The sequence below is a fragment of the Mastigoproctus giganteus genome, chromosome 8 (assembly GCF_048544385.1).
Source record: "Mastigoproctus giganteus isolate SK-2022 chromosome 8, ASM4854438v1, whole genome shotgun sequence".
NCBI lineage: Eukaryota > Metazoa > Arthropoda > Arachnida > Uropygi > Thelyphonidae > Mastigoproctus > Mastigoproctus giganteus.
The window spans coordinates 137,882,919-137,904,808 of NC_143582.1; the positions used below are offsets into that span (position 1 = coordinate 137,882,919).

General features: G+C 40.1%; 1 protein-coding gene across 1 annotated transcript in view; it reads left to right on the plus strand.

Annotated features, from left to right (window-relative positions):
* The window catches only part of LOC150081847 (NIF3-like protein 1), a 151,753-nt gene that overhangs the window by 59,066 nt on the left and 70,797 nt on the right, over nt 1–21,890 (plus strand). Inside the window, exon 4 of the mRNA XM_090379752.1 lies at nt 20,493–20,616. Coding sequence (XP_090235878.1) covers nt 20,493–20,616 — 124 coding nt within the window. The remainder of the gene's footprint in view (nt 1–20,492; nt 20,617–21,890) is intronic.

Here is a 21,890-nt window from a genome sequence, read left to right on the forward strand (position 1 = left end):
ATCCGCTAGGTTGGAGGCTGAAAGTCAATGGGCGAGGTTAAATTTTGATGTGTAGGGCATACGCTAGTGTATAGGCAGAGTGGGGGAGGGAGACTGAAGGCTGGGGGGAGGAGAGTCAGAAGAATGGGTGCGATAGAGAAGATGCTCCTAGTCAGTGACAGTGGGGCAGGCCCATGCTCCACCATAAAGAAAAGAGGGCGACAAGAGGGAGGGGGTAGGAGTCTGGCTCCTCCCTCCCTGCCAGGAAAGAGGAATAAAGGTACCCAGCAAGGGAGCAGGGTACTGATCACCAAATAACACATAGGCAGCAAGGCTGCAGTTGGTCGAATCTGATGCGTTTCCTTTAAGTCCGGTGACATCAGTATCATGGCCTGGCCAAAGGTAGGACAATGTCCTGTCCAGATGGTCGCTATGATGGATCTTCAATGATGCATGTGCTGCAGCATTGCTGATATCTGAGTCAGAGTCTGCTGTAGGAATCCAGTAGTTGGGTCAAGTTCAGTAAAGTTTTCCTTTTTAGGAGTTCAGGGTCCACTCCGAGTTGTAGGCTTGTTAGGGATTCTGTCTTTCTTTTCGGAGAGTATCCCATCCAGGTTGTTGATTGGGTAAAGTTTGGTTTTCTTTGATGGTTTTAGGGTTTAATCTGGGTTGTAGGCATTGTCCAGAGCTGCAATCATTCTTCGAAGAATGTACCATTCTGGTTAATAGTCATTTTCTGTTAAAGGAACAGTGGCATGGAGAATGCAACTGGTTCCAGTCACTTGCTAGTTTGTCAGCACGTATCAAGTTCCTCTTCTCGCAAAGAGGTCCTGGGTGTATTTTGTGAGGATTTTGTATTCATCGTGTGAGTCCAAAAGGTGATTCTCCTGATCCTGTGGGATGTATGTCAATCTCGTGTAGAATAATCCCCGCAGATCTTCATACCTTGGACACTGATACATAAGATGTGACCAGCTCTCAACATCTCCACAGGTGCAGCGTGCGTCATCAAGGAGCCCTAGTGTGGTGAGCTTGTCATTGAAGGGCCCATGGCCCATTAGTAGAAAGGTGAGTGCCCGTCCCAGCTGAAGCCAAGCCGGTGATTTTGGGTAGACCTTGTCAACGTATGGTAAAAATTTCCTTGTGACCTCTCCCTTGGCCATCCACCTGTTCTGACATTCTTGTTGGAGATGTTTTTGTAGTCGCAGTTTTTCCATGCTTTTTCCGTTTGTCAGTTCAGTTGTATATCCTTGGAATATGATAGGGATCCCTTTGAAGTGGTAGTAGATTAGGCTGTGTCGGACTACCTCCAGGTCCAATGGGAGGACACCGACCAGCACCTGGAGGGTCTCCATGCTGCCTGTGTTGCAGGCTTGAGTCACTGTGAGTAAGATTGATTGATGGGTTGATTCTAGTGTTCTTCTATTGACGACCATAGTGGTCTTGTGATACCAAATAGCGGCCGCGTAGGTGATCATTGGAATAAAAGTGGTCTTGTAATACAATGTCAGGACACGTTTTTTGAGGCCTCAGTCGTGACACATGATCCTTGCAACCATGGCAGAGTATTTCCTTATTTTGTTCCTGACTTGTTTGAGGTGGGGCTGGAATGATAACTTTGTGTCAAAAACGACACCATTTGAGTGTCAAAGTTGATTGTGGTGCCCTTTATTTTTATTTGGGGTGGCCTTCTGACATAGAGGGTTCCTTTCAGTAGGATTGATTTGGTTTTCTCTGTTGATATTTGGAGAAAGTTGTCCTCTGTCCACTGTAGGATATTTAGGGCATTGTTTGCTTGGTCCTCCAGTCACTCTAAGGATTAAATCATCAGCGAAGGCCTGTGAATGCACTTCCCCAAGATTAATGTGCAGGAACTCGTCGAAGACCATGTTCCAGAGTAGGGGGGGGCCTAGGATGGACCCCAGCAGACATCCTCAGTGTACTGTTCTGGTGATTCGGTGGTATGGTGTCACTACTTCTATAGCTCATTGGGAGAGGTAAGTTTTAATGCTGTTGTATAAGTTGGCTGGGATTTTTGCTTGTCAGAGTCTGCCCAGGACACTCGGCCACCAAAGGGAGTTGAACGCCTCGGCAAAGCCCACTGTTATGGCTAGGAAGTATTTTTTCTAACATTCCTCAACAGCAACCAGAAGGTTCCTCATGGCATCCACAGTTGATAGTCCAGGCCTAAAGCCAAACTGATTGGGTGATTCCAGGTTGGCAGCAGAGTAGTAGTGTTGAATCCGCTTGTGTAGTAGTCGCTCCAGTAGTTTGCTCATGACTGTGAGGAGGGTGATAGGCCGGTACGAGTTCGGTAGTTGTGGGTCCTTGCTGGGGTTCTTGAGAATCAGTTTTACAGTCGCCATTTTCCATTTTTTGGGGAAGTATCCCTCTGACAAGCATTGATTGTACAGCTTTAGTAGTAGATTTGGAGCCAATTGGACAACTTGCTGAATAATCTCCGGCTCTAGTAGATGTTTGCCCGGGCATTTTTTGAACCGGATTTGTGCTGCTGCTTCTTGTAGTTCCTCTAATGTGAATGGTTGCTCCACAGTGTCTGTCTCGTAGTTTTCATTTTGCTTGCATAAGGTTTGCTGCTTTTTTGTGATTGGGGTAACCGCCTCCTTGAAGATGTTGTCCAAAATATTGTTAATGGACTGCTCCACGTAGTTGTAAGTAGTCCTTGTTGGGTTCTGGTGGTTGTGAGAACTTCTCCCTTAGGGAGTTTGTTGGTGGTTACCTTGTATACAACTCCCCAAGGGTTCTCATTTCCCATTGTTGTCACCAGGCGCTCCCAGGCACTCTTTTTGCTCTTGCGAATTTTATCTGTGAATTGGTTCCTGGCTTCCCTATACTTTTGTCTCAAGACTTCAACCTCATTCTCAGGCCAGGTCCTGTATGCCCGCTGGAAATCCTTTCTTCGTTTTGTAACTTCCTTTTGGAGTGTCTGGATGGCCTGATTCCACTAGGACACCGTGCCAGGGATGGGATTTTTCTTCCTAATTGCCATCTGAGCTACACTGGTAATGAGTTCTGTAACTGTTCTTTGGTGGTGATCTGGGTCTAATTCAATCTCCTGTTCCTGTGGGCCACCATATGTAGCGGCTTCCAATTGTTGCGCAAAGAGATCCCAGTTTGCTTTAGTAATTACGAATCTATGTTGCAATCGTCTGATGATCGGTACTGTTGTTAGCATTCTTGTAATCCTGTAGGTGATTACCCGGTGGTCAGAGGTCATCCACGCGTTTTCCACCTTCCAGCCAGAGCAGTGCACAGCCATGTTCGTTTTGGCAAGGGAAATGTCGATAGTTGCCTCCCAGAGTGTGTTGCAGAACGTCGGGAGGTGGTGTGGCTTATTTAACACGGTGAATCTCGATCCGGCTAGGAAGTCTTCCAGGAGTTGTCCATTATGGGTCCCTCTCCTGTCCTGTGTTGTGCTATGCCACATGGGTGAACGACAGTTGATGTCCGCTCCAACTAGGATTTTTTGGTTTGGGAGTGCATCCAGCACATGCTGAAGGTAGTTAATTGCATATGTTATTTCCTGGCCTGGCCTGCAGTACAGGGAAACCACAAAGAAGGTGCCAATAGGAGATATTATGTGGGCACAAGCCGCCCAGGGAGTACAGAGTTGAGTCACTTTAGTAGCCATTAGATAAGGATTTCGGAGCAGTATTGCTGCCCGAGGGGTATCTTCATCTGCTTGTAGGCCAGCGGGTATACCCTGACAATTTTCACATGTGCATATGGTTCTTGTAGGAGGAGGATGTTGGCTTCCTCCTCATCGGCCTTTACCCGGAGTTGGTTGGCCACCGCTCTGGCCCGCTGTGCATTATGTTGAAAGATTTTAATCTCAGTGGTGTTGTACTTTTTAGTTCGTGTCGCCATAATTTGTTCTTTCTTGGTATATTCCTTTTGCCCTTAGGTATGAGGGGCATTTTGAGTGATTGCTTTCCATTCTTGCTGACTTACAGTTTGCATAGATGGGTTCTTTATTTTTATTTGGACAGTCTTTGTACTCGTGTCCTCTCTCAGAGCAGTGGCCATAGATTGCTGCCTGTTGTGTGCAGGTATGGGTGGTGTGGCCAAACCTACAACACCTAACACTTAGGCATGACCACGTATTCCCTGAATCGATGGCAGGTCCACTCAAAGTAGATTCTCGATTGAGTCTTCAGCACTTTCCAGGCAGCCGGAGCGAATTCCACCACCCAGTTGGAGGCGTTAATGGGGTTTCGCAGTTCTTGATTTGGTAGGGTTTCTCTGAGATTCTTTTGGTAGATCTCCTCCATCAGCTCCTGCAGATTTATATCCTTGTTCAGATCGAAGATAATAGTCATAGGCCCTCTTCTCTTGGGTGGCTCAGCAGTTAGGCCTAAATTCGCGAATTTTAGGTTTTTCATTATTCCTTGTATTTCCTCTTGTGTTTCAGTTTCAATGGCGATTCCTGCGCTTTGCATTTTCGATATGGATTTAATTCTTGTTGTTCTAAAGTCATATCTCATGGTGTCCATGACCTTATTCTTGATTTCCTCACTAGTTGCTGCTTCCCGTTCCTTGGGTCTAAGAATGATCAGGTTTGGCGGTTTGAAGAGTGTTTTCTTCTTTGCTTGTGCTGGAATTTGTTCATCAGGTGCATTTGCAGGTGTCCTCAGTGCGGCAGAGTAAGAGAGAGCACTGTGACCTTTGTTTCTCTCTCTTCCAAGTAGGCTTCCAATGTAGCCATTGCTTTTTCCCTTGCATGGTGCTCAGCCATTAATATGGCTTAGACCATATGGACACAATGTTCCCTCTTACTGACGTGGCGATTCTATTGTTATTGTCCTTCATGATGTCTTCTAGTTTGGTGCACAGTACCAATACCTGATTTACAGTATCCTCTTCTGGAAGTGAAGGATCCAGGGTGGGGGGAACCCTGGCCTTTCTGGATGAAATTTCAGCATCTGTTTGCTTTCCAGGGCCTTCCTGTGATTCGTTAGGCTCAGTCTGGCTTCTCGTTTCTCGTTCAGATTTGGGGACGACTATCCTCTTATATTTTTTCTTGGGGGCCGGAGTTGGCCTCTGGTCCTCTAGGTCTTGTATTATGGTGATGTCGGCATTTTCTGGGGACTGAGACAAGTTACACTGGTGTTGTGCAGTTTGTGTCTTATCGGTGTGCATTTCACTCAGAGTCGCACCGCCGAGATTATTCGGATGATCGGACATTTTACAATTTCCCTTTTTAAGTCCGTTCAGCATACTACTGTGCGATGTAGGTCAATTTGGTGCTGAACAGTCCGTCAGCGAATATTTGGGCTGACTGCCACAGGTCATGTGGGAGGGGGGGGACTCCCAAGAGCAAAATGCCCCTAGAGAGACAGGGAAACTTCCTTCAAAAGGTTTTCGAGGTCAGGGAACAAGGTAGTAGTATTTACTTTCCAAACAGATGTGCAAGAGCAAAGTTGGCTCAACCCCATGGAAAGTCTGTGAAAGGGGGGGGGGACACCAAAAGCATGATCGGGGTATTGATATCAAGTTGGTCTTGTTTAAAGGAGGGGGACCTCCCTCTTTAAAGCAGTATAATTAGAATTCCTTTTTGCTACCTGGATCGCTATTTACAGAAGCCCGTAAATGTTTCAATTTTCCCAGAGCATAGCACGAGTTCCAACCATACGGTGCACAGTGCCAAGGTAAAGCATATTAAAAATATATAAAAGAGCCATATTATTGTTTCCTAGTTGCTAAGTTACAAGTATAATTGCCATACAATATCAATTCAGTTCTTATATAAGTCATAAGAGTAAAATTAAGCAAGTATTTCCTCTCGCGACAAGGTAAAAACCAAGATGGCGTCACTATTGTTGTGGCAACGTGTTTGTTCGACATCGCCACGAGAAGGAATAGGTGATTAGAATAGTACAAAAATACATGGTCATTATTATGGTAATTTCCTATAACTAAACACTGTGAGGTTTCTAGTCTTTTCACCAGTTGTGCTTTGCCTGCGGAGTCCACAGGAGACAAAACTATTTCTCGGGACACACTAAAGTCCAAGATTTCGTATGCACATATACGTATGATAACTATTACATATAAAAAATTTTTAAAACACTCTTATATTCTTTAAAACAGGTTATTTTTAGCTAAAAAATCACCTGCATGTCCAGTGTCCTAGAGGGTTTCATCTAACATCGTTGGCAGGCGAAAATTCCAGTTCTACATACTTTATAACACTGACTTACACAGAACTCACAAACAGTTCCCATATGCAGTATTTTACATTTGTCAATGTTAAATTTCGGTTGCCACCTTTCAGCCCATCTGCTCAACTTTCCCAGATCCTATTGCAGTAGCGTACTATCATTACTGTCATTAACAACTATGCCAACCTTCGTATCATCTGCAAACTTAGACATTAACCCTGATATACCTTCATCAATATCATTGATAAATACCGAACACAACAAAGGGCCCAACAGTGAACCCTGGGGCCAGGGCTGTGCTGAGTCATTACATGAGGCAAGAATAGAAAATTGCACCCTACTGTTAATGATGGCAATGTTGGCAATTATTTAATCTTTCTTTTGGTGCCCCTTTCAGCTTTTAACCTGAAGCAAGAGCCTTGTTCGCCTCACTCTCAGCACGGCTCTGCCTGGGGGACTCCGCTAATAACATTATTCCATGAAGAGCAGTGTCCATTGATAACCAATCTCTGTCTTCTCCCACTCAACCACCCTTTTATCCATTGTAGCAACTTGCCCTTAATACCATACGACTCCAATTTGTACAGTAGTCTTCCATGTGCCACAGTATCAAAAGCTTTCCTAAAATCCAAGTATATGATATCAAAATTATTCTTTGCATCCAGTTCCTTTGTGACCAGATCATAGTATTCAATCAAATTTGTCAGACAAGACTTCCCCTTAACAAACCCATGCTTTGTTTGAACTATAACTGCAGTCTTGTCTACATGATCCAGCATCGCTTCCTTAACCAGTGGCTCCATTATATTCCCGGGAACAGAAGTTAGACTAACAGGTCTGTAATTACCTGTGTGTCACCCTTTGATCCCCTTTTGTGAATTGCACCTCCGTAGCCAGGTGGAAAGGAGCAGCAGTGTGCAGCACACGCTTCTTGATTAGACCGGGGTTCGAGCCCGTCACCACCAAATACGGAGAATGCGGAAAGGGTCAGGGAATGACCACCGCATATCCCGGAGCAATATGGCCTTAGTTGCTAATGCTCCTAAAAACCAAATAACAAACAAACCTATGTGAATTGGAGATACATTTGTACATCTCCAGTTCATGGGGACCTCACCTGAGTCCAAGAAAGCCTTGATAATTATGGCTAAGGGTTTGATTACTTCCTTTGCTGCCTCCTTTAATATGACTGGATAGATTCCATCCACCCCAGGTGCTTTCCTTATGTTTAACTTCAACAATTTCTATTCCACTTTGCTCTCGGTTATTAAAAAATCACTTAGCTCCCTGTTAGAGTTTGATAAACTTCTGGCAGTCCCCTCCTTGAATAACTCCTCATGTGTGAATGTAGATGGAAATTACTCATTCAGTTTATCAGCTACTTGAGCAGGATCATCAATAGTTGAACCATCTATGTTAAGTGCACCAATCTGATTCATCTCCTTCCTTCTAGAGTTTGCATAATTAAAGAACTCTTTGCTGTTTTTCTTTGCGTCCTTTGCCAAATCTTTGGCAAAGGACGCAAATTGTAATCTGCCTTTGCCTGCCTAACCTCCTTTGTGACTTGATTACAGACTAGCTTATATCTGCCATAGACTTCGGTGTTGCTGATAATTTATATGCATCCCATGTCCATGGGATGCATATAAATTATCAGTGGGATTTACTCAAAGAGGTAACTACCGTAAAGGGAAGGGTTTGAGTAAATCCCACTTCAGCACACTGTGATCACTACCACCTGGTGGTTCCTTTATCTGCAGATTCTTAACGCATGAAGAATCACTGCTGATAATCAGATCAAGAATATTACTCCATCTGATTGCCTCTTGAACATGTTGCTGTAGAAAACAGTCATCCAATAAATCCACAAAAGTCTTGCTAGTGTGTGAGTGACCAACCCACAAGTTCCAGTCAATTTCTGGTAAGTTAAAATCCTCCATTATAAGACATTCTGATTTACTGGCCCACTCTATTTCTCTGCACAATTGCTCATTATACTGATCAGATTGATTAGGCCTATAACACACACACACACACACACACACACACACACACACACACACACACACACACACACACACACACACACACACACACACATAGCTACTCTCGTTTTACCTTTCCCAGTGCTTATGTCACACCACACTGTCTTAACATTGCATTCTCCACTAATGTCAATTGGATGCACTTCTTTAGATTTTATGTGTTTCTTAACTAACAGCATAACCCATCCCCCCTTCCTGTCCTGTATGCATTGAACTCCTCTCCAAATTCCAATTCTGCACTGTTTATATCTTTGTGGCACCACGTCTCTGATATCACAACAATATCTGCTTTTGAAGTCTTGACCAACACTTCAAATTCGTCAAATTTATATACTATACTCCTACCATTGGTGAACATACAAGTATACATACACCTATTCTTATTCTTAGTTACCCTAACACAACCCATGTATTTACTTGTTCCATGATGAGTCCCAGCAGTTCTTGAATTCCCCAGTACCTCGCTTTCCAGGCTGCTGCTCATTCCAATAGAAGCAGTGCAATAATCACTTTCACCTCTGCATGTGGCTACCATTAATCTATTAGTCTGTGAATTCCCCCCCCCCCCAAACTAGCAGTTTTCTGACCCACATAAACTGCATTGATAGCATCAGGAAATATTTTTGCACCCTTTCTATTTAAGTCTATCCCTCCCCTGTATAACAATCTCTCCTGTTAACAAGCACAAACCATGCTGAGAAAAGTTCTAACCTATGAGCCTTGCACAATCTTTCCAGTGCCAAATTGATTGACAAAGCTCTCATCATATAGTCCCTACTATCATGGCTGGGCAGAATTGCACACACTTTCAAATTTAACCCTAACTTGCGACTTTTTTTCAATGTTGACCTGTACTTGTTAAGTAAGTCCGCAAAGCTCCTATTCTTAATGTCATTAGTGCTAATGTGTACAACAATATCTCCCTTTGTGCCCTTAAAAGATGATATCTGCTCTACAATGTCAATAACCTTTGCCCCTGGCAGACATACCCTGGTGCTAACTGGCCATGGTTCCCTTTGTGCTACATTTGCTATGTTTAATCTGTCTGATTCTCCCCCCTCTGTAACTGTGGCATCCCAGAAGAGTGGCATCATGTTCTTTTCACCTGCCCATATTACTTGGATCTTCGTCAGCCTCTATCTGATGTGTGTCAACCATTCTCTCCATGCAATGAGTCATCTCTCTTGGACTCGAAAGAAAAATTTTATCTTCTGCAAGATTTTGCATGGACATGGACAACTCATCAGTAGTGTCCCAATTTCAGGAACTACTCCTATTCCAGCTTTATCTCCAGTCCAGACCAGAATCTCGTCACTATCTCGTTTGTGACAATGGTGGTGACAGCACCACCATTTTTTAGCTCAAGTACCACTTCAGCATGAATTGTTGAGTAGGCTTCCATCCTGCAGTGGGTTGATAATGGCTGCACTTTACTTTTTACCACTTCACCATTATCTTCGACTTGGACAGTTGGCTATCAAACTTGTACGACACCGAATGATATCACTGTATTTTCTTGACCAGCCTCAGGCCATCTCATATTGGCCTCAGGCAGGATCATCTGCTGGCACCACCTTACACTGGTGCGGGATTCCCCCCCCCCCATTTTATTAACTTATTTTTATCTTTTTTTCTGAATTTTATTTTTATTTTATTTTATTTTACTTATTTTTATCTTTAACTTTTCTGATTATTTTTTATTTATTATTATTATTTTTTTTTTTTCAAAAATTTATTTTTACTTTAAATTATTTATTCCTTTAACCTTTAATTACTTTTATTTTTATAATTTATATTAATTTACTGTTTAAATTTAATTTTATTAGTTCATATTTGAAAACAAATAGCCTTGTGCAGGCAAAGTTTTTTACTGCTCCTGGAATAGAGAAGTTTTTTTCTGTTTTATTAGTGTAAATTGGCATATTAACTTATTTTCTAGAGTAGCTTTATATTCCTCGTTATGATACTTAGTTTAAAGTTTAAGTTAGATAGAGATTTTGTAGGTATTACTTAGTATCAGTAAGGGTATCAAATCCACTTGTTACAAGTTGCAGCTCCGCTGAACAAGAAGTTTTTTAGCCATATTTAGCCGCTTTATTGACCAGTTGTTATATCAAATTATTTTCTATAAGTAGCTTATAGACCTAGTCAGGATCCTTAGTTTATTCTGAATTGAGACAGTGAGATTTGGAAGTTAATTAATACTTAAGTGTCCGTAGATTTACCGTTCGTAACTTGCCGCCATTGTTATACGATACAACGTTATATCCCAAACTAGATAGCGTAAGCTTAGTATAGTATATAATATAATATTGTCAATCAATCAGTAAAATCTATTAATCTTGTTAAACTTCATTGTCAATTAAATTGTACTTTTTAACTAAATACATATAATGACTTAGATTACAAACGTAACATAATTAATTAATACATAACTTTATACGGAAGTTACGGAACTCGTAGATAATACTCGATACTGAAAAATATATATAGCGTTATAACTGCGTTGGGATACAAGTTTACGGTTATAATTTTGTACTGAAATTGAAATTTTATTGAAATTAAATCGAAATCATGACTCAGACTAAAGCAGCAGAGCAAAAGGCTCAAGCTAATAGGAGTGCTGTGGCTCAGGGGAGAACTGAGGGGGGCAGTTGCACTCTGAATCACATCACAGCCTTTTAAAATGCACTGCTTGCATAATGTTTGTGGAGCAATTGGGTACGGGACATGATATTGCCATGGGGGATGTCTTTGTGTGTGCCCGATGTAAGGAGTGTAAGGAAATCAGGCGACAACTCAGCATTGTTATGGGCCTATATTAGAGCCCGCCTATATGAGGGTAGATACCCGCGAAGGATCTAAATTGAGGGGCCCATCAAGCTCTCAGCTGCCCACATCAATGCCAGAACTTTCTACTTGGTCATCACGCAACACAGCGGCAACTCCCAAGGCAGAATGTGCTGGTCCCACAGGAACTAGTAGTAGTTGGTGACTCTATTGTCAGGGAAATGGGGAACATGCTTTGTAAAAAGGATAGGTGGAACAGGACCAGGGTATGTCTGCCAGGGGCAAAGGTTGATGACGTTGTAGAGCGGATATCATCTTTAAAGGGCACAAAAGGTGATATAGTTGTACACATTGGCACTAATGATATTAAGAGTAGGAGACCGGCAGAATTACTTAACAAGTACAGGTCACTGTTGAAAAAAAGCCGTGAATTAGGATTGTATTTGAAAGTGTCTGCAATTCTGCCCAGACATGATAGGAGGGAGTATATGATGAGAGCCTTGCCAATCAATTCGGCCCTGAAAAGACTGTGCAAGGCTCAAGGGGTAGAATTTTTTTCAGCCTGGTCTGTACTTGTTAACAGGAGAGACTGCTTCTACAGGGATGGGATACACTTAAATAGAAAGGGTGCAAGAATATTTGCTGATGTTATCGAGGCAGTGTTAGGTAGGTCTGAAAACTGCTTCTATTGGAATGAGCAGCAGCCTGGAAACCAAGATGCAGGATATTTCAGAGACTGCTGGGAGTCATTGCAGTACAAGTAAACACATGGGTTGTGTTAGGGTAGCTAAGAATAGGAACAGGTGCATGTATACTTGCGTGTACACCAATGCTAGGAGTTTGGTAAATAAATTTGATGAACTTGAGGTATTGCTCAAAACATCAAAGGTAGATATTGTTGGGATATCAGAGATGTGGTGTCGCAGAGATATAAGGAATGCAGAACTGGAATTTGGGGAGTACAATGTGTACAGAAAGGATAAACAGGATAGGAAGGGAGAAGGGGTTATGCTATTAGTTAAGAAACACAAAATCCAAGGAAGTGAAACCAGTCGACATCGCTGGACAGTGCAGTGTCAAGTCAGTTTGGTGTGACATAAGCCTTGGGAGATCAAAATTGACAGTAGGAGTGTGCTATAGGCCTAATGACTCTGATGAGTATAATAAGAAACTGTACAGGGAAATAGAGTGGGCCAGTAAATCAGAGAGTCTTATAATAGGGGATTCTAATTTCCCAGATATTGACTAGAATTTGTGGGTTGGTCACTCACACACTAGCAAGGCTTTTGTGGATTTATTGGATGATTATTTTCTACATCAGCATGTTCGGGAGGCAACTAGCGGGAGTAATACTCTTGATCTGATTATCAGTAGTGATTCTTCATGCATTAAGAATCTGCAGATAAAGGAACCACTAGGTGGCAGTGATCACAGTGTGCTGAAGTGGAATTTACTCAAAGAGGTAACTACCATCAGGGGGAAAGGGAAGGGTTTTTGCTTTCATAAAGGCGACTACGATGGTCTGAGACAGTATTTAAATTCTATACAGTGGGACCAACTGATGATGTTACCAACAGCAAATTCAAAATGGGAAGCATTCAAAGAAGTTATCTTGGAAGCTACTAGGCTTTACATACCAACTAAGAAATATTGTTCAAGGTTTAGGCCTAAATGTATGTCAGATGAACTAATGAGACATGGTAGAGAAGAAAAATGCATGGGATACATATAAATTAATGGGTGATGGAAGCCTATGATAATCTGGTCTGTAACCAAGTCACAAAGGAGATTAGGCATGCAGAGGCAGATTATGAGAAATCCATGGCAAAGGATGCAAAGAAAAACAGCAAAGAGTTCTTTACCTATGTAAACTTTAGAAGGAAGGGGATGAATCAGATTGGTCCACTGGATATTGATGGTTCAACTGTTGATGATCCTACTCAGGTGGCTAACAAACTAAACAAGTATTTTGCATCTACATTCACACATGAGGAGTTATGCAGGAAGGGGAATGCCAGAGGGGAAGTAAACTCTGGCAGTGAACTAGATGATTTTGTAATAACTGAGAGGAAAGTGGAGGAGAAATTGTTGAGGATAAACATAAAAAAAAAGGCACCTGGGGTGGATGGGATCTATCCAGTTATATTAAAGGAGGCAGCAAAGGAAGTAAGGAAACCCTTAGCCATAATTATGAGAGCTTCTTTGGACACAGAGGAGGTACCCATAGACTGGAGATGTGCAAATGTGACCCCAATTCACAAAGGAGGATCAAAGGCTGACACAGGTAATTATAGACCTGTAAGTTTAACTTCTGTTCCAGGAAAATTAATGGAGGCAGTAGTTGAAGAAGTACTGGAGGATCATCTAGACAAGACTTCAGTTATAGCTCAGACACAGCATGGTTTTGGTAAGGGAAAGTCTTGCCTGACCAATTTGATTCGATACTATGATGCAGTAACAAAAGAACTGGATGCAGGGAATAATTTTGATATTATATATTTGGATCTTAGAAAGGCTTTTGATACTGTTGCACATGGAAGACTGCTGCACAAATTGGAGCAGGTGGCATTGGAGGCAAATTGCTGCTATCAATAAAGGGATGGTTATCAATAGTGGTAATCAATGGATACTGCTCATCGTGGACTAATGTTATTAGTGGAGTCCCTCAGGGTTCAGTGTTGGATCCATTATTGTTTTCTGTATTTATAAATGATATTGATGATGGTATATCAAGCTTAATGTCCAAGTTTGCAGGCGATACAAAGGTTGGCAGGGTTGTTAAGGACACTACTGACGCTATGCTGCTGCAACAGGATCTGGAAAGGTTGAGCAGATGGGCTGAGAGGTGGCAAATGAAGTTTAACATTGACAAATGAAAAGTACTACATATGGGAAACAGCAACCCCAGAGCAACGTATCAACTCTGTGGTACTACACTGACAGTGGCAGAGAATGAAAAGGACCTGGTGGTAATTGTGCAGGCAGATATCTCTCAGCAGTGCAGAAGGGCTGCAAGAGTAGCTCATGCTGTCTTATCAATGATATACAGGAATTTTTCTTGCAGGGATAAAGAGGTGATTATTCCCTTGTATAAGGCAATGTTCAGGCTACACCTTGAGTACTCTATACAAGTCTGGAGGCCTCATTTCAAGAAGGATGTAGAGCTGCTGGAATGAGTACAGAGAAGGGCAACAAGATTAGTGAATGGAACAAAGGGTTGCTCTTACGAAGAAAGGCTTAAGTTTTGCAAATTACAGTGTCTGGAGACTAGGCACCGGCGAGGTGATCTGATAGAGGTGTATAAAGCCTTGAATGGTTTGAGCATGCTCAATGTAGACGGGATTCTTTCTCTTGCTCAAAATAATCACCTGAGAGGGCATAAATCCAGATTGAGGAAAGACAGACGTAGGATAGATGTGCGGAAATTTACCTTTAGCCAGCGGGTAGTTGGTTGGTGGAACAGACTTCCATCCCTTGTTGTGGAAGTTGATAGCCTAAATAAATTTAAGGCTCAGCTGGACAGGTATTTCGAATGAACGGGAGGGGTGAAATGGAAGTGGTTTTTTTTTTTTTTTTGGCTGATGCTGCATAAGCTTGCTTTCTTGCATCATATGTCTCTGCTAATGCTAATATTTTGAATTATTAGCATTAGCAGAGACATATGACATATTTTGGACATTCACTACGTGACCCTCGAGGTTTGCTGTGGTTCACACTCAGTTGTGGCTCGTCTCCTCGCAGCGTAGATGGGAATCAGGATGCACCTGATTCACATCTACGCTGGGAATACGATGGAAAACATGCTTCCTGAATAGCAAAGCGGCCAGAAACAACTAAACAACATAACAAATACATGCACAGCACAAACATAGCATTATACACATTTCTGGCTTTTCTGCAGAGTTTTTGTAACATCACAGTGTACCACGGTGGAGTTGAACTAACGTTTGGGAGCCACCTTACATAAGATACTATACATGTCTACATACCCTGGTGCTATTCTCCCTATCCTTTTTGCACAATATATTTCCTGTCTACCTGGCAATAAATAGCTCCTGTGGGATCAGTGCATTCTGCTCTGAAGGTTGCCACTGTGTTGCCTAATGATCAAGTGCAAGCTCTGGCATTGATGTGGGCAGCTGTGAGCTTGATGGGGCCCCTAATTTAAGTCCTTCAAGGGCTTAAATTAAGTCTACCCTGTCCTTCAAGCTCTCATAAAGGCCCATAACAATGCCAAGTTGCTGCCTAACTTCTATACACTGCTTACATCGAGAACACACAAAGACATCCCTCTTGGCAACATCATGTCCCATCCCAGAAAGGTCTGCAAACATTTCACAAGTTGTACATTTCTTTAGGCTGTGATGCGTTGGAAAATTGCCCCCGTCTGTTCTCCCCCTGAGCCACAGCACTCCTCACTACTTTGTGCATGATGCTTTGCTGCTGTGGTATAATGTTAGTCTGTGGCATGATTTTCATTTAAATATGATTTAATTAATTAACTTAATTCATTAACTATTTAATCTATTTGTAAAACAAATTAATACGTTAACTGATCAAAATATAGAACAGACATATATGCCCAAAAGGTGATTAAAACCTTCAAAATACTTATTTATTACAATTTAAACCCAACTATTCTTCTGAGCTACTGGTTGCTACAATATTCCTGCCAATAATACTGCTACGATAGCATTAGAAGTAGCAAGTTGTAACTTACAAAATCAATAGCTAAATTCAAAAAATAAGCCTAACGAACAGCAGTAAGCCTATTTAATCTATTTGTAAAACACAAATGAATACGCTAACTAATCAGAAATATGATAAAATTTCAATGAAAACTTATCAGCTTGCAGCAGCTACAGAAATCTACGTCTTCACCAAGCAACACCTGGCGGCCCACCAGTAGTAGTCAGTAAACCAGTCTCAAACATGTCTTATTCAATAAAACATGTCTCAAACATGTCTTATTCAATAAAACATGTCTCAAAATGATCTTTTATGTGCAATATACATGTTATTAATGAATTAATTTTTATTATTGTTAGCATTAAAAAATATTAGCATAAACATTAACACAGTTTTTTCCTGATGTTCTCTGCATATGAATATATGGCCATTCCAACAATGGTAGAATTTCCATCACTCCTAGTGCATTTTTGAGAGCTAATTAGGGTCCAAGCTCAATCTGTTTTTTTTTTTTTTTCCACCCGTCTCTTGCTGCAGCCATACTTCCTTAGGAAACTACCATGAATTTTAAAAACATGCCACTAAAGGTATTGATATGTAGAATAGCATATAGTACCTTTCCAACTTTTTAATTTGCAAATTGTAGACCACAATGACAAAATGACTAGTAATTTAATGTTAAGTTACTGATTAGTTTGTAACACCGTCATAGCAGAGATGCCATTGAGCATTTTTATGTACATTATCTGGGGTTAAAGTAATAATTTTATTTTGAATTTGTTAGAATGAAGATATGACTATATGTCCCAAATACTGAACATAACTAAATATAGGGAATATTGCTTTAGTTATGTAGTGATTTTTAAGGTATTATGCTTTTGCAAGGATTGCAGCATGGCTGAACCAAGTACGCATCTTTCCTTTGCTTTTGCTCAACCATTTAAATAATGTTTGATTGGATTTTTTGAATCAACTCAAACCATTTTCCTATGTCCTGTTTTAATTTTGGAAATAATGTTCAAGTGCAAGCTCTGGCATTGATGTGAGCAGCCGGGAGCTTAATGGGCCCATCAATTTAAATCCTTCGAGGGCATCTACCCTGTTCTTCAAGCTCTCATAAAGGCCCATAACAATGCGGAGTTGCTGCTTGATTTCCTCATACTCCTTACATTGAGCACACACACAAAGACATTCCCCTTGGCAATATCATGTCTCATTCCTGATAGCTCCAAAAACATCAAACAAACAGTATATTTCAAAAATCTGTGATTCAGAGGACAACCGCCCCCTCAGTTCTCGCCTGAGCCATAGCACTCCCACTTCCTTGAGTCTTTTGCTTTGCTGCTCTGGTCTGAGGCATGATTTCAATTCAATTTCAAAATACTAAATACAAAATACCAAATCAAAAGCATGTCAATAGGGGCCCCTGTTTACGTGCCTTTCGATGTAAGCCTTATTCAGTAATGACATTATGGTGCTTTTGATTTGGTATTTTGTAAATATTGAATTATTGAATTTGGTAAGACTTCGCTATATATAGACTTTTAGGGTCCTTTGTAGGTTATGGTTATTTACCTCTACCTTAAGCTATATCATTTGAAATAAATAAATAATATCTTGTATAAATATATATATATATATATATATTTCAGTATCGAGTTTTATCTCCTTCCGAGTTACATTATATGAATTTCGTATCTTCTATCAAGTTTAAGTTATATATATTAAGTTATAACATCACGTTTGTTAAAATCTAAGTGGTTATATGTATTAAGTTAAAAGGTTATATTTGTAAAATCTAAGTAGTTATAACAGATAATAAATGTAACTATTTATTGCCACCCACATGGTTCGAACTCTCATGCTAGCTATCTACGTCAAATTACCGATTCTAAAAGCTCTACAAATAATTTGGTCATACATTACAATCTACGTGACAAGTTAAATTATTAAAACACGTAAGTAGTGCTATAATTTATAGTTTATAATCCTCTGCTGATACTGATTACACTGCTACAAGTTACGTAGAAACTTGCAGTATCTGCTATATTGATATATTGATATGAAAACAATCGCGGCAGTTTCGAATGCTACTGTCGATTCAATGCCGGCAAAAATCAACTGTGGTTTTCTATGCAATTACAAGGCCGAGTAAAGAATAAATGCATCAAAATTAATCAGAAAATCACAAAAAATATACTATACTTCTAAATTTAAATAAAAAGTTATACAAAAACAATAATTTTAAATAAATAAATAAAAAAAGTCAACTTAGCGACTTTGAACACTTCTGTCTTCCACTAGCCTCATCAGTATTTCTATATGCACAAATGCATCAGTTACTTGATTTCATATTTAAAAATTAACTCATTAGATTTTGGTTAATATCATAAATTTGATTCCTAGTTTTGAGAATTTTCAAATAATATGGGATATGTCTTTGTAGATGTTAAAACTTGAGGCCAATATTGTGAACATACACTGAAAGGACAGAATTCGTGGGATGCCTGGTTCCTGGACAAGTGATACTGTCACCGCTCTTGCTAGTGGACAAACCCACTGCTGGCAGGTATATAGGTATATTGCATTCACGTAGACAGTAATTTGATGTCAGTATGGATAAACATCGTGAGTTAACTGACTTTGAAAGAGGGATGATAATGGGTATCTGACACATGGGACACTATTATATAGTCTGACACAGGACTCTATGCCTCAATTGGGCAAAAGAACATCGGCACTGGACCTTGGATGATTGGAGACAGTGTCCAGTTTCCAGTTATTTTGAGCGGACAGGAGGGTGCATATCTGGCGGAAACCGCACAAAGCTATGCACCTGTCATGTCAACAAGGAACTGTTCAGGCAGGTGGACGGTCGGTAATGGTCTAGGGCGTGTTCAGCTGGCACATGTTGGGAGCTCTGGTGTGTATATATATATACACATCTAGACACATCTCTGAACGGTCCAGGTTACGTGTCCATCCTTGCAGACCATCTGCATCCCTTCATGGTCATTGTGCACCCACAGGACAATGGACTCTTCCAGCACGACAATGCGCCTCCCCACAGAGTTGTGGTGACTAGAACATGGTTTGAAGAGCATTCTGCAGGTTTTACCACCATGCAATGGCCTCCCCGTTCTCCGGACATGAACCCTGTGGAGCATCTTTGGGATGATGTGGAAAGGTCCGTTCGAGCTTTGGTTGTTGTTGTTGTTTGGTTTTTAGGAGCATTAGCAACTAAGGCCATATTGCTCCGGGATATGCGGTGGTCATTTTCTGACCTTTCCGCATCCTCCGTATTTGGTGGTGACAGGCTGAAACCCCGGTCTAATCAAGAAGCGTGTGCTACGCACTGCTACTCCTTCCCACCTGGCTACGGAGGCGGCCTCGAGCTTTGGATCCTTCACCCAGGAATGCGATGGAATTATGGACAGCAGTGCATCAAACATGGATGGAAATACTTGTGGAATGCTTTCATGAACTAGTGGACTCAATGCCGTGTGACTGCCCTTATCCGGGCGAGAGGTGGGCCTACCCGTTACTAGGCAGGTATCTCATGATTTCTGTCCACTCATTGTATTAAAGAATGGTTTTAATAATGTATACAATACATTTCCTTCTAATAAATATTGCTGAAAATTATACCAAAAAAAAACACTATTTATATGTATAAATACTGCTGAACTTTTCTAACACATATGAGGTCCGTTCAGAAAGTGTCCGGATTATCTAACCCCAGGGGCTCACATCTGGTGAATATGGGCTTGGCACACCCAGGGTCCTGAGCTGGATATCATCATTCTTCTCTTTTTTGATGATTCCCTTTTGATTCTCTCTCTTTCTTTCTCTCTCTCTCTCTCTCTCTCTGACAGGGTAACTCGGAAATTTTTTTTTTTTTTTTTTTTTTGGCTGGTGCAGCATAAGCCTCTGGCTTCCTTGCACCATATAGCTAATAATAATAATAATAATAATAATAAATAATAATGCTCATTCGAGGTTTAGACAAAAAAGCATAATGTGGTTACACATATCTCATACTTCCCCACAGTAAGTTGTTCACTTACTTACGACAGTGTTATTTTCAGCTGATAACAAAGATTTGTTATCAGCTGTGTGCATTAAACTTCTTTAAAATCAGAATAACTGCAAGTGAAACATTGGATCTAAAAATAGCATGTGGGAAGTCTGCAATGGGCCACACAAGTTTTCAACTGGCACCATTTTTAGAGTGGAAGGAGTCTGTCAAAAGTTAAGATCCATTAGTGATGTGGATGGTCCTCAACTTCAACAAATGATGAAATTGTGTTTCAAATGACGAAGGATTAACTATTTGTGAAATCTCTGAAGAAATTTGTGTTTCTATCAGATCATCTCATCCCATTTTAATTTAAAATTTGAACATGAGGCATGTTTCAGCAAAATTTTTAACATGTTTCGGCATGTTAAAAATTGTGTTTTTAACAGAAGAACATAAACATGGCTAGCAAGTTGCTTCCAATTTTGTTTGAACATTCAACAACAATAAGACAATATACACACTCATATACACATGGTAAACTTATAGCTCTTTTGAAGAGGTGGCTCTAAAGAGTACTAGTAATTGTGAAAGCATTATAATTGAGAGTATTAGACAGAAGAAAAGAGTATTAAAAGCAGTAGCATTACAACAGGAATTTAATGTATGTATATATATATATGTCTGTCCTAATTGCAAGTGTCATTGTATTTCTTTTAATATACTGCCCTCCAAATAGTTCTATATAGGATTAATGTAATTCTAACCACAGTGTGTATATTTATATAGTTCAGATGGCATGAGAAAACAGGTGAAGATATGTGCTGGAAGAATTTCATTTAGAGAAGTAATGAAGTTCATTACACAAGAGTCAGCATCCATTACATCAGTAACTGTGACAGAAATTTCTAAAGTAAGTTTTGTGCTAAAATATTATTTTGTCTGCAAAGAGGTAATCTAGAACACTGTGTCTCGACCTGTGGATCACTGACACGTTAGCATGGAATTTTATATGAAGCTCAGGAAATAAGAATATAAATAATAATAATGAATTAAATAATTAAAAACATGATGTGATAAATTTAATTATAATGTGAGTTACAAAAATCATGAAACAGTACTTTATGGTAAATATTTCAAGATATCTGTATTTATCTAGTGTTACAGGCCAATATTAGCACTCTGAGTTGCTAATATTGGTGAAAGATGCATATGGGTTGCATCCTAAAAAGGTTCAGAATTCCTGTCTCTAAATTTGTATGGCTTACTAATTAGTAACAAGTCATGGTAATCATTAAATTTTTAAAAAATAATCATTTTCATCTAAGTGCTTTGATTTAGATTAAATTTATCATTATGATTATATAAAAACAGAAATTGTATCAATAATTTGTGATACTGGCAAAAATGCAGAAAACAGCACCAATATTTAAGAGAGCAAAGGTAAGTTAGAGGACATATGTAATAAGCATTAAAAATTCCTAAGGTACATATTTATGAATCTGCTATCACACATTTAATAAATCAAGTTCAGGGGTCTTTAGAAGTCAGTCGTTGTTTTTAACATTTATTGCAAATAGTATAGAGTAAATCTCACTAATTTAAACTAAAAGGGGAGGACAACATTTTTCATTTCTTTTAGAACATAGAAATATTTTTTGAATCTGAATCAGAATTAGTAAAACTAATGACTACTGGGGTATCTCCTGCCTTTGTATAATAACTTTGAAGGGGACACCAGCATGTTTAATATAAGCCTAAATTAATTTTATTGCCCCAGTCCAGAAACTTTTGGTGCACACCTCATATGTCATCTTCCCTAATATATGCTTCACATTTCTGTAATCTTCTTTAATATGAACAGAGTGCACAACAAGTGCATATTACTATTCTGAAGGAAACAGCTTTAAAACGTGAAACATGCACATGAAAAGACACAACTCTTTTGGAGTGTTACCAATACCAATTTCTTCATAAAAGACCAATCAGATCAAAACAATAATAAAAAATGTGTGATATATGTGCATAACTAATGTATTTTTCTATATGTGGAAGCCTTGCAGCTGAGATCCAATAAATGCTACTATTTTAAATGAGATTCCAGGAGCTTTGCATTAGATTAAGTTAGTCCCTCACTAAGTTATATGATTCTTGCTGATTGGTGAAACAAGGCATATCACTTGGACA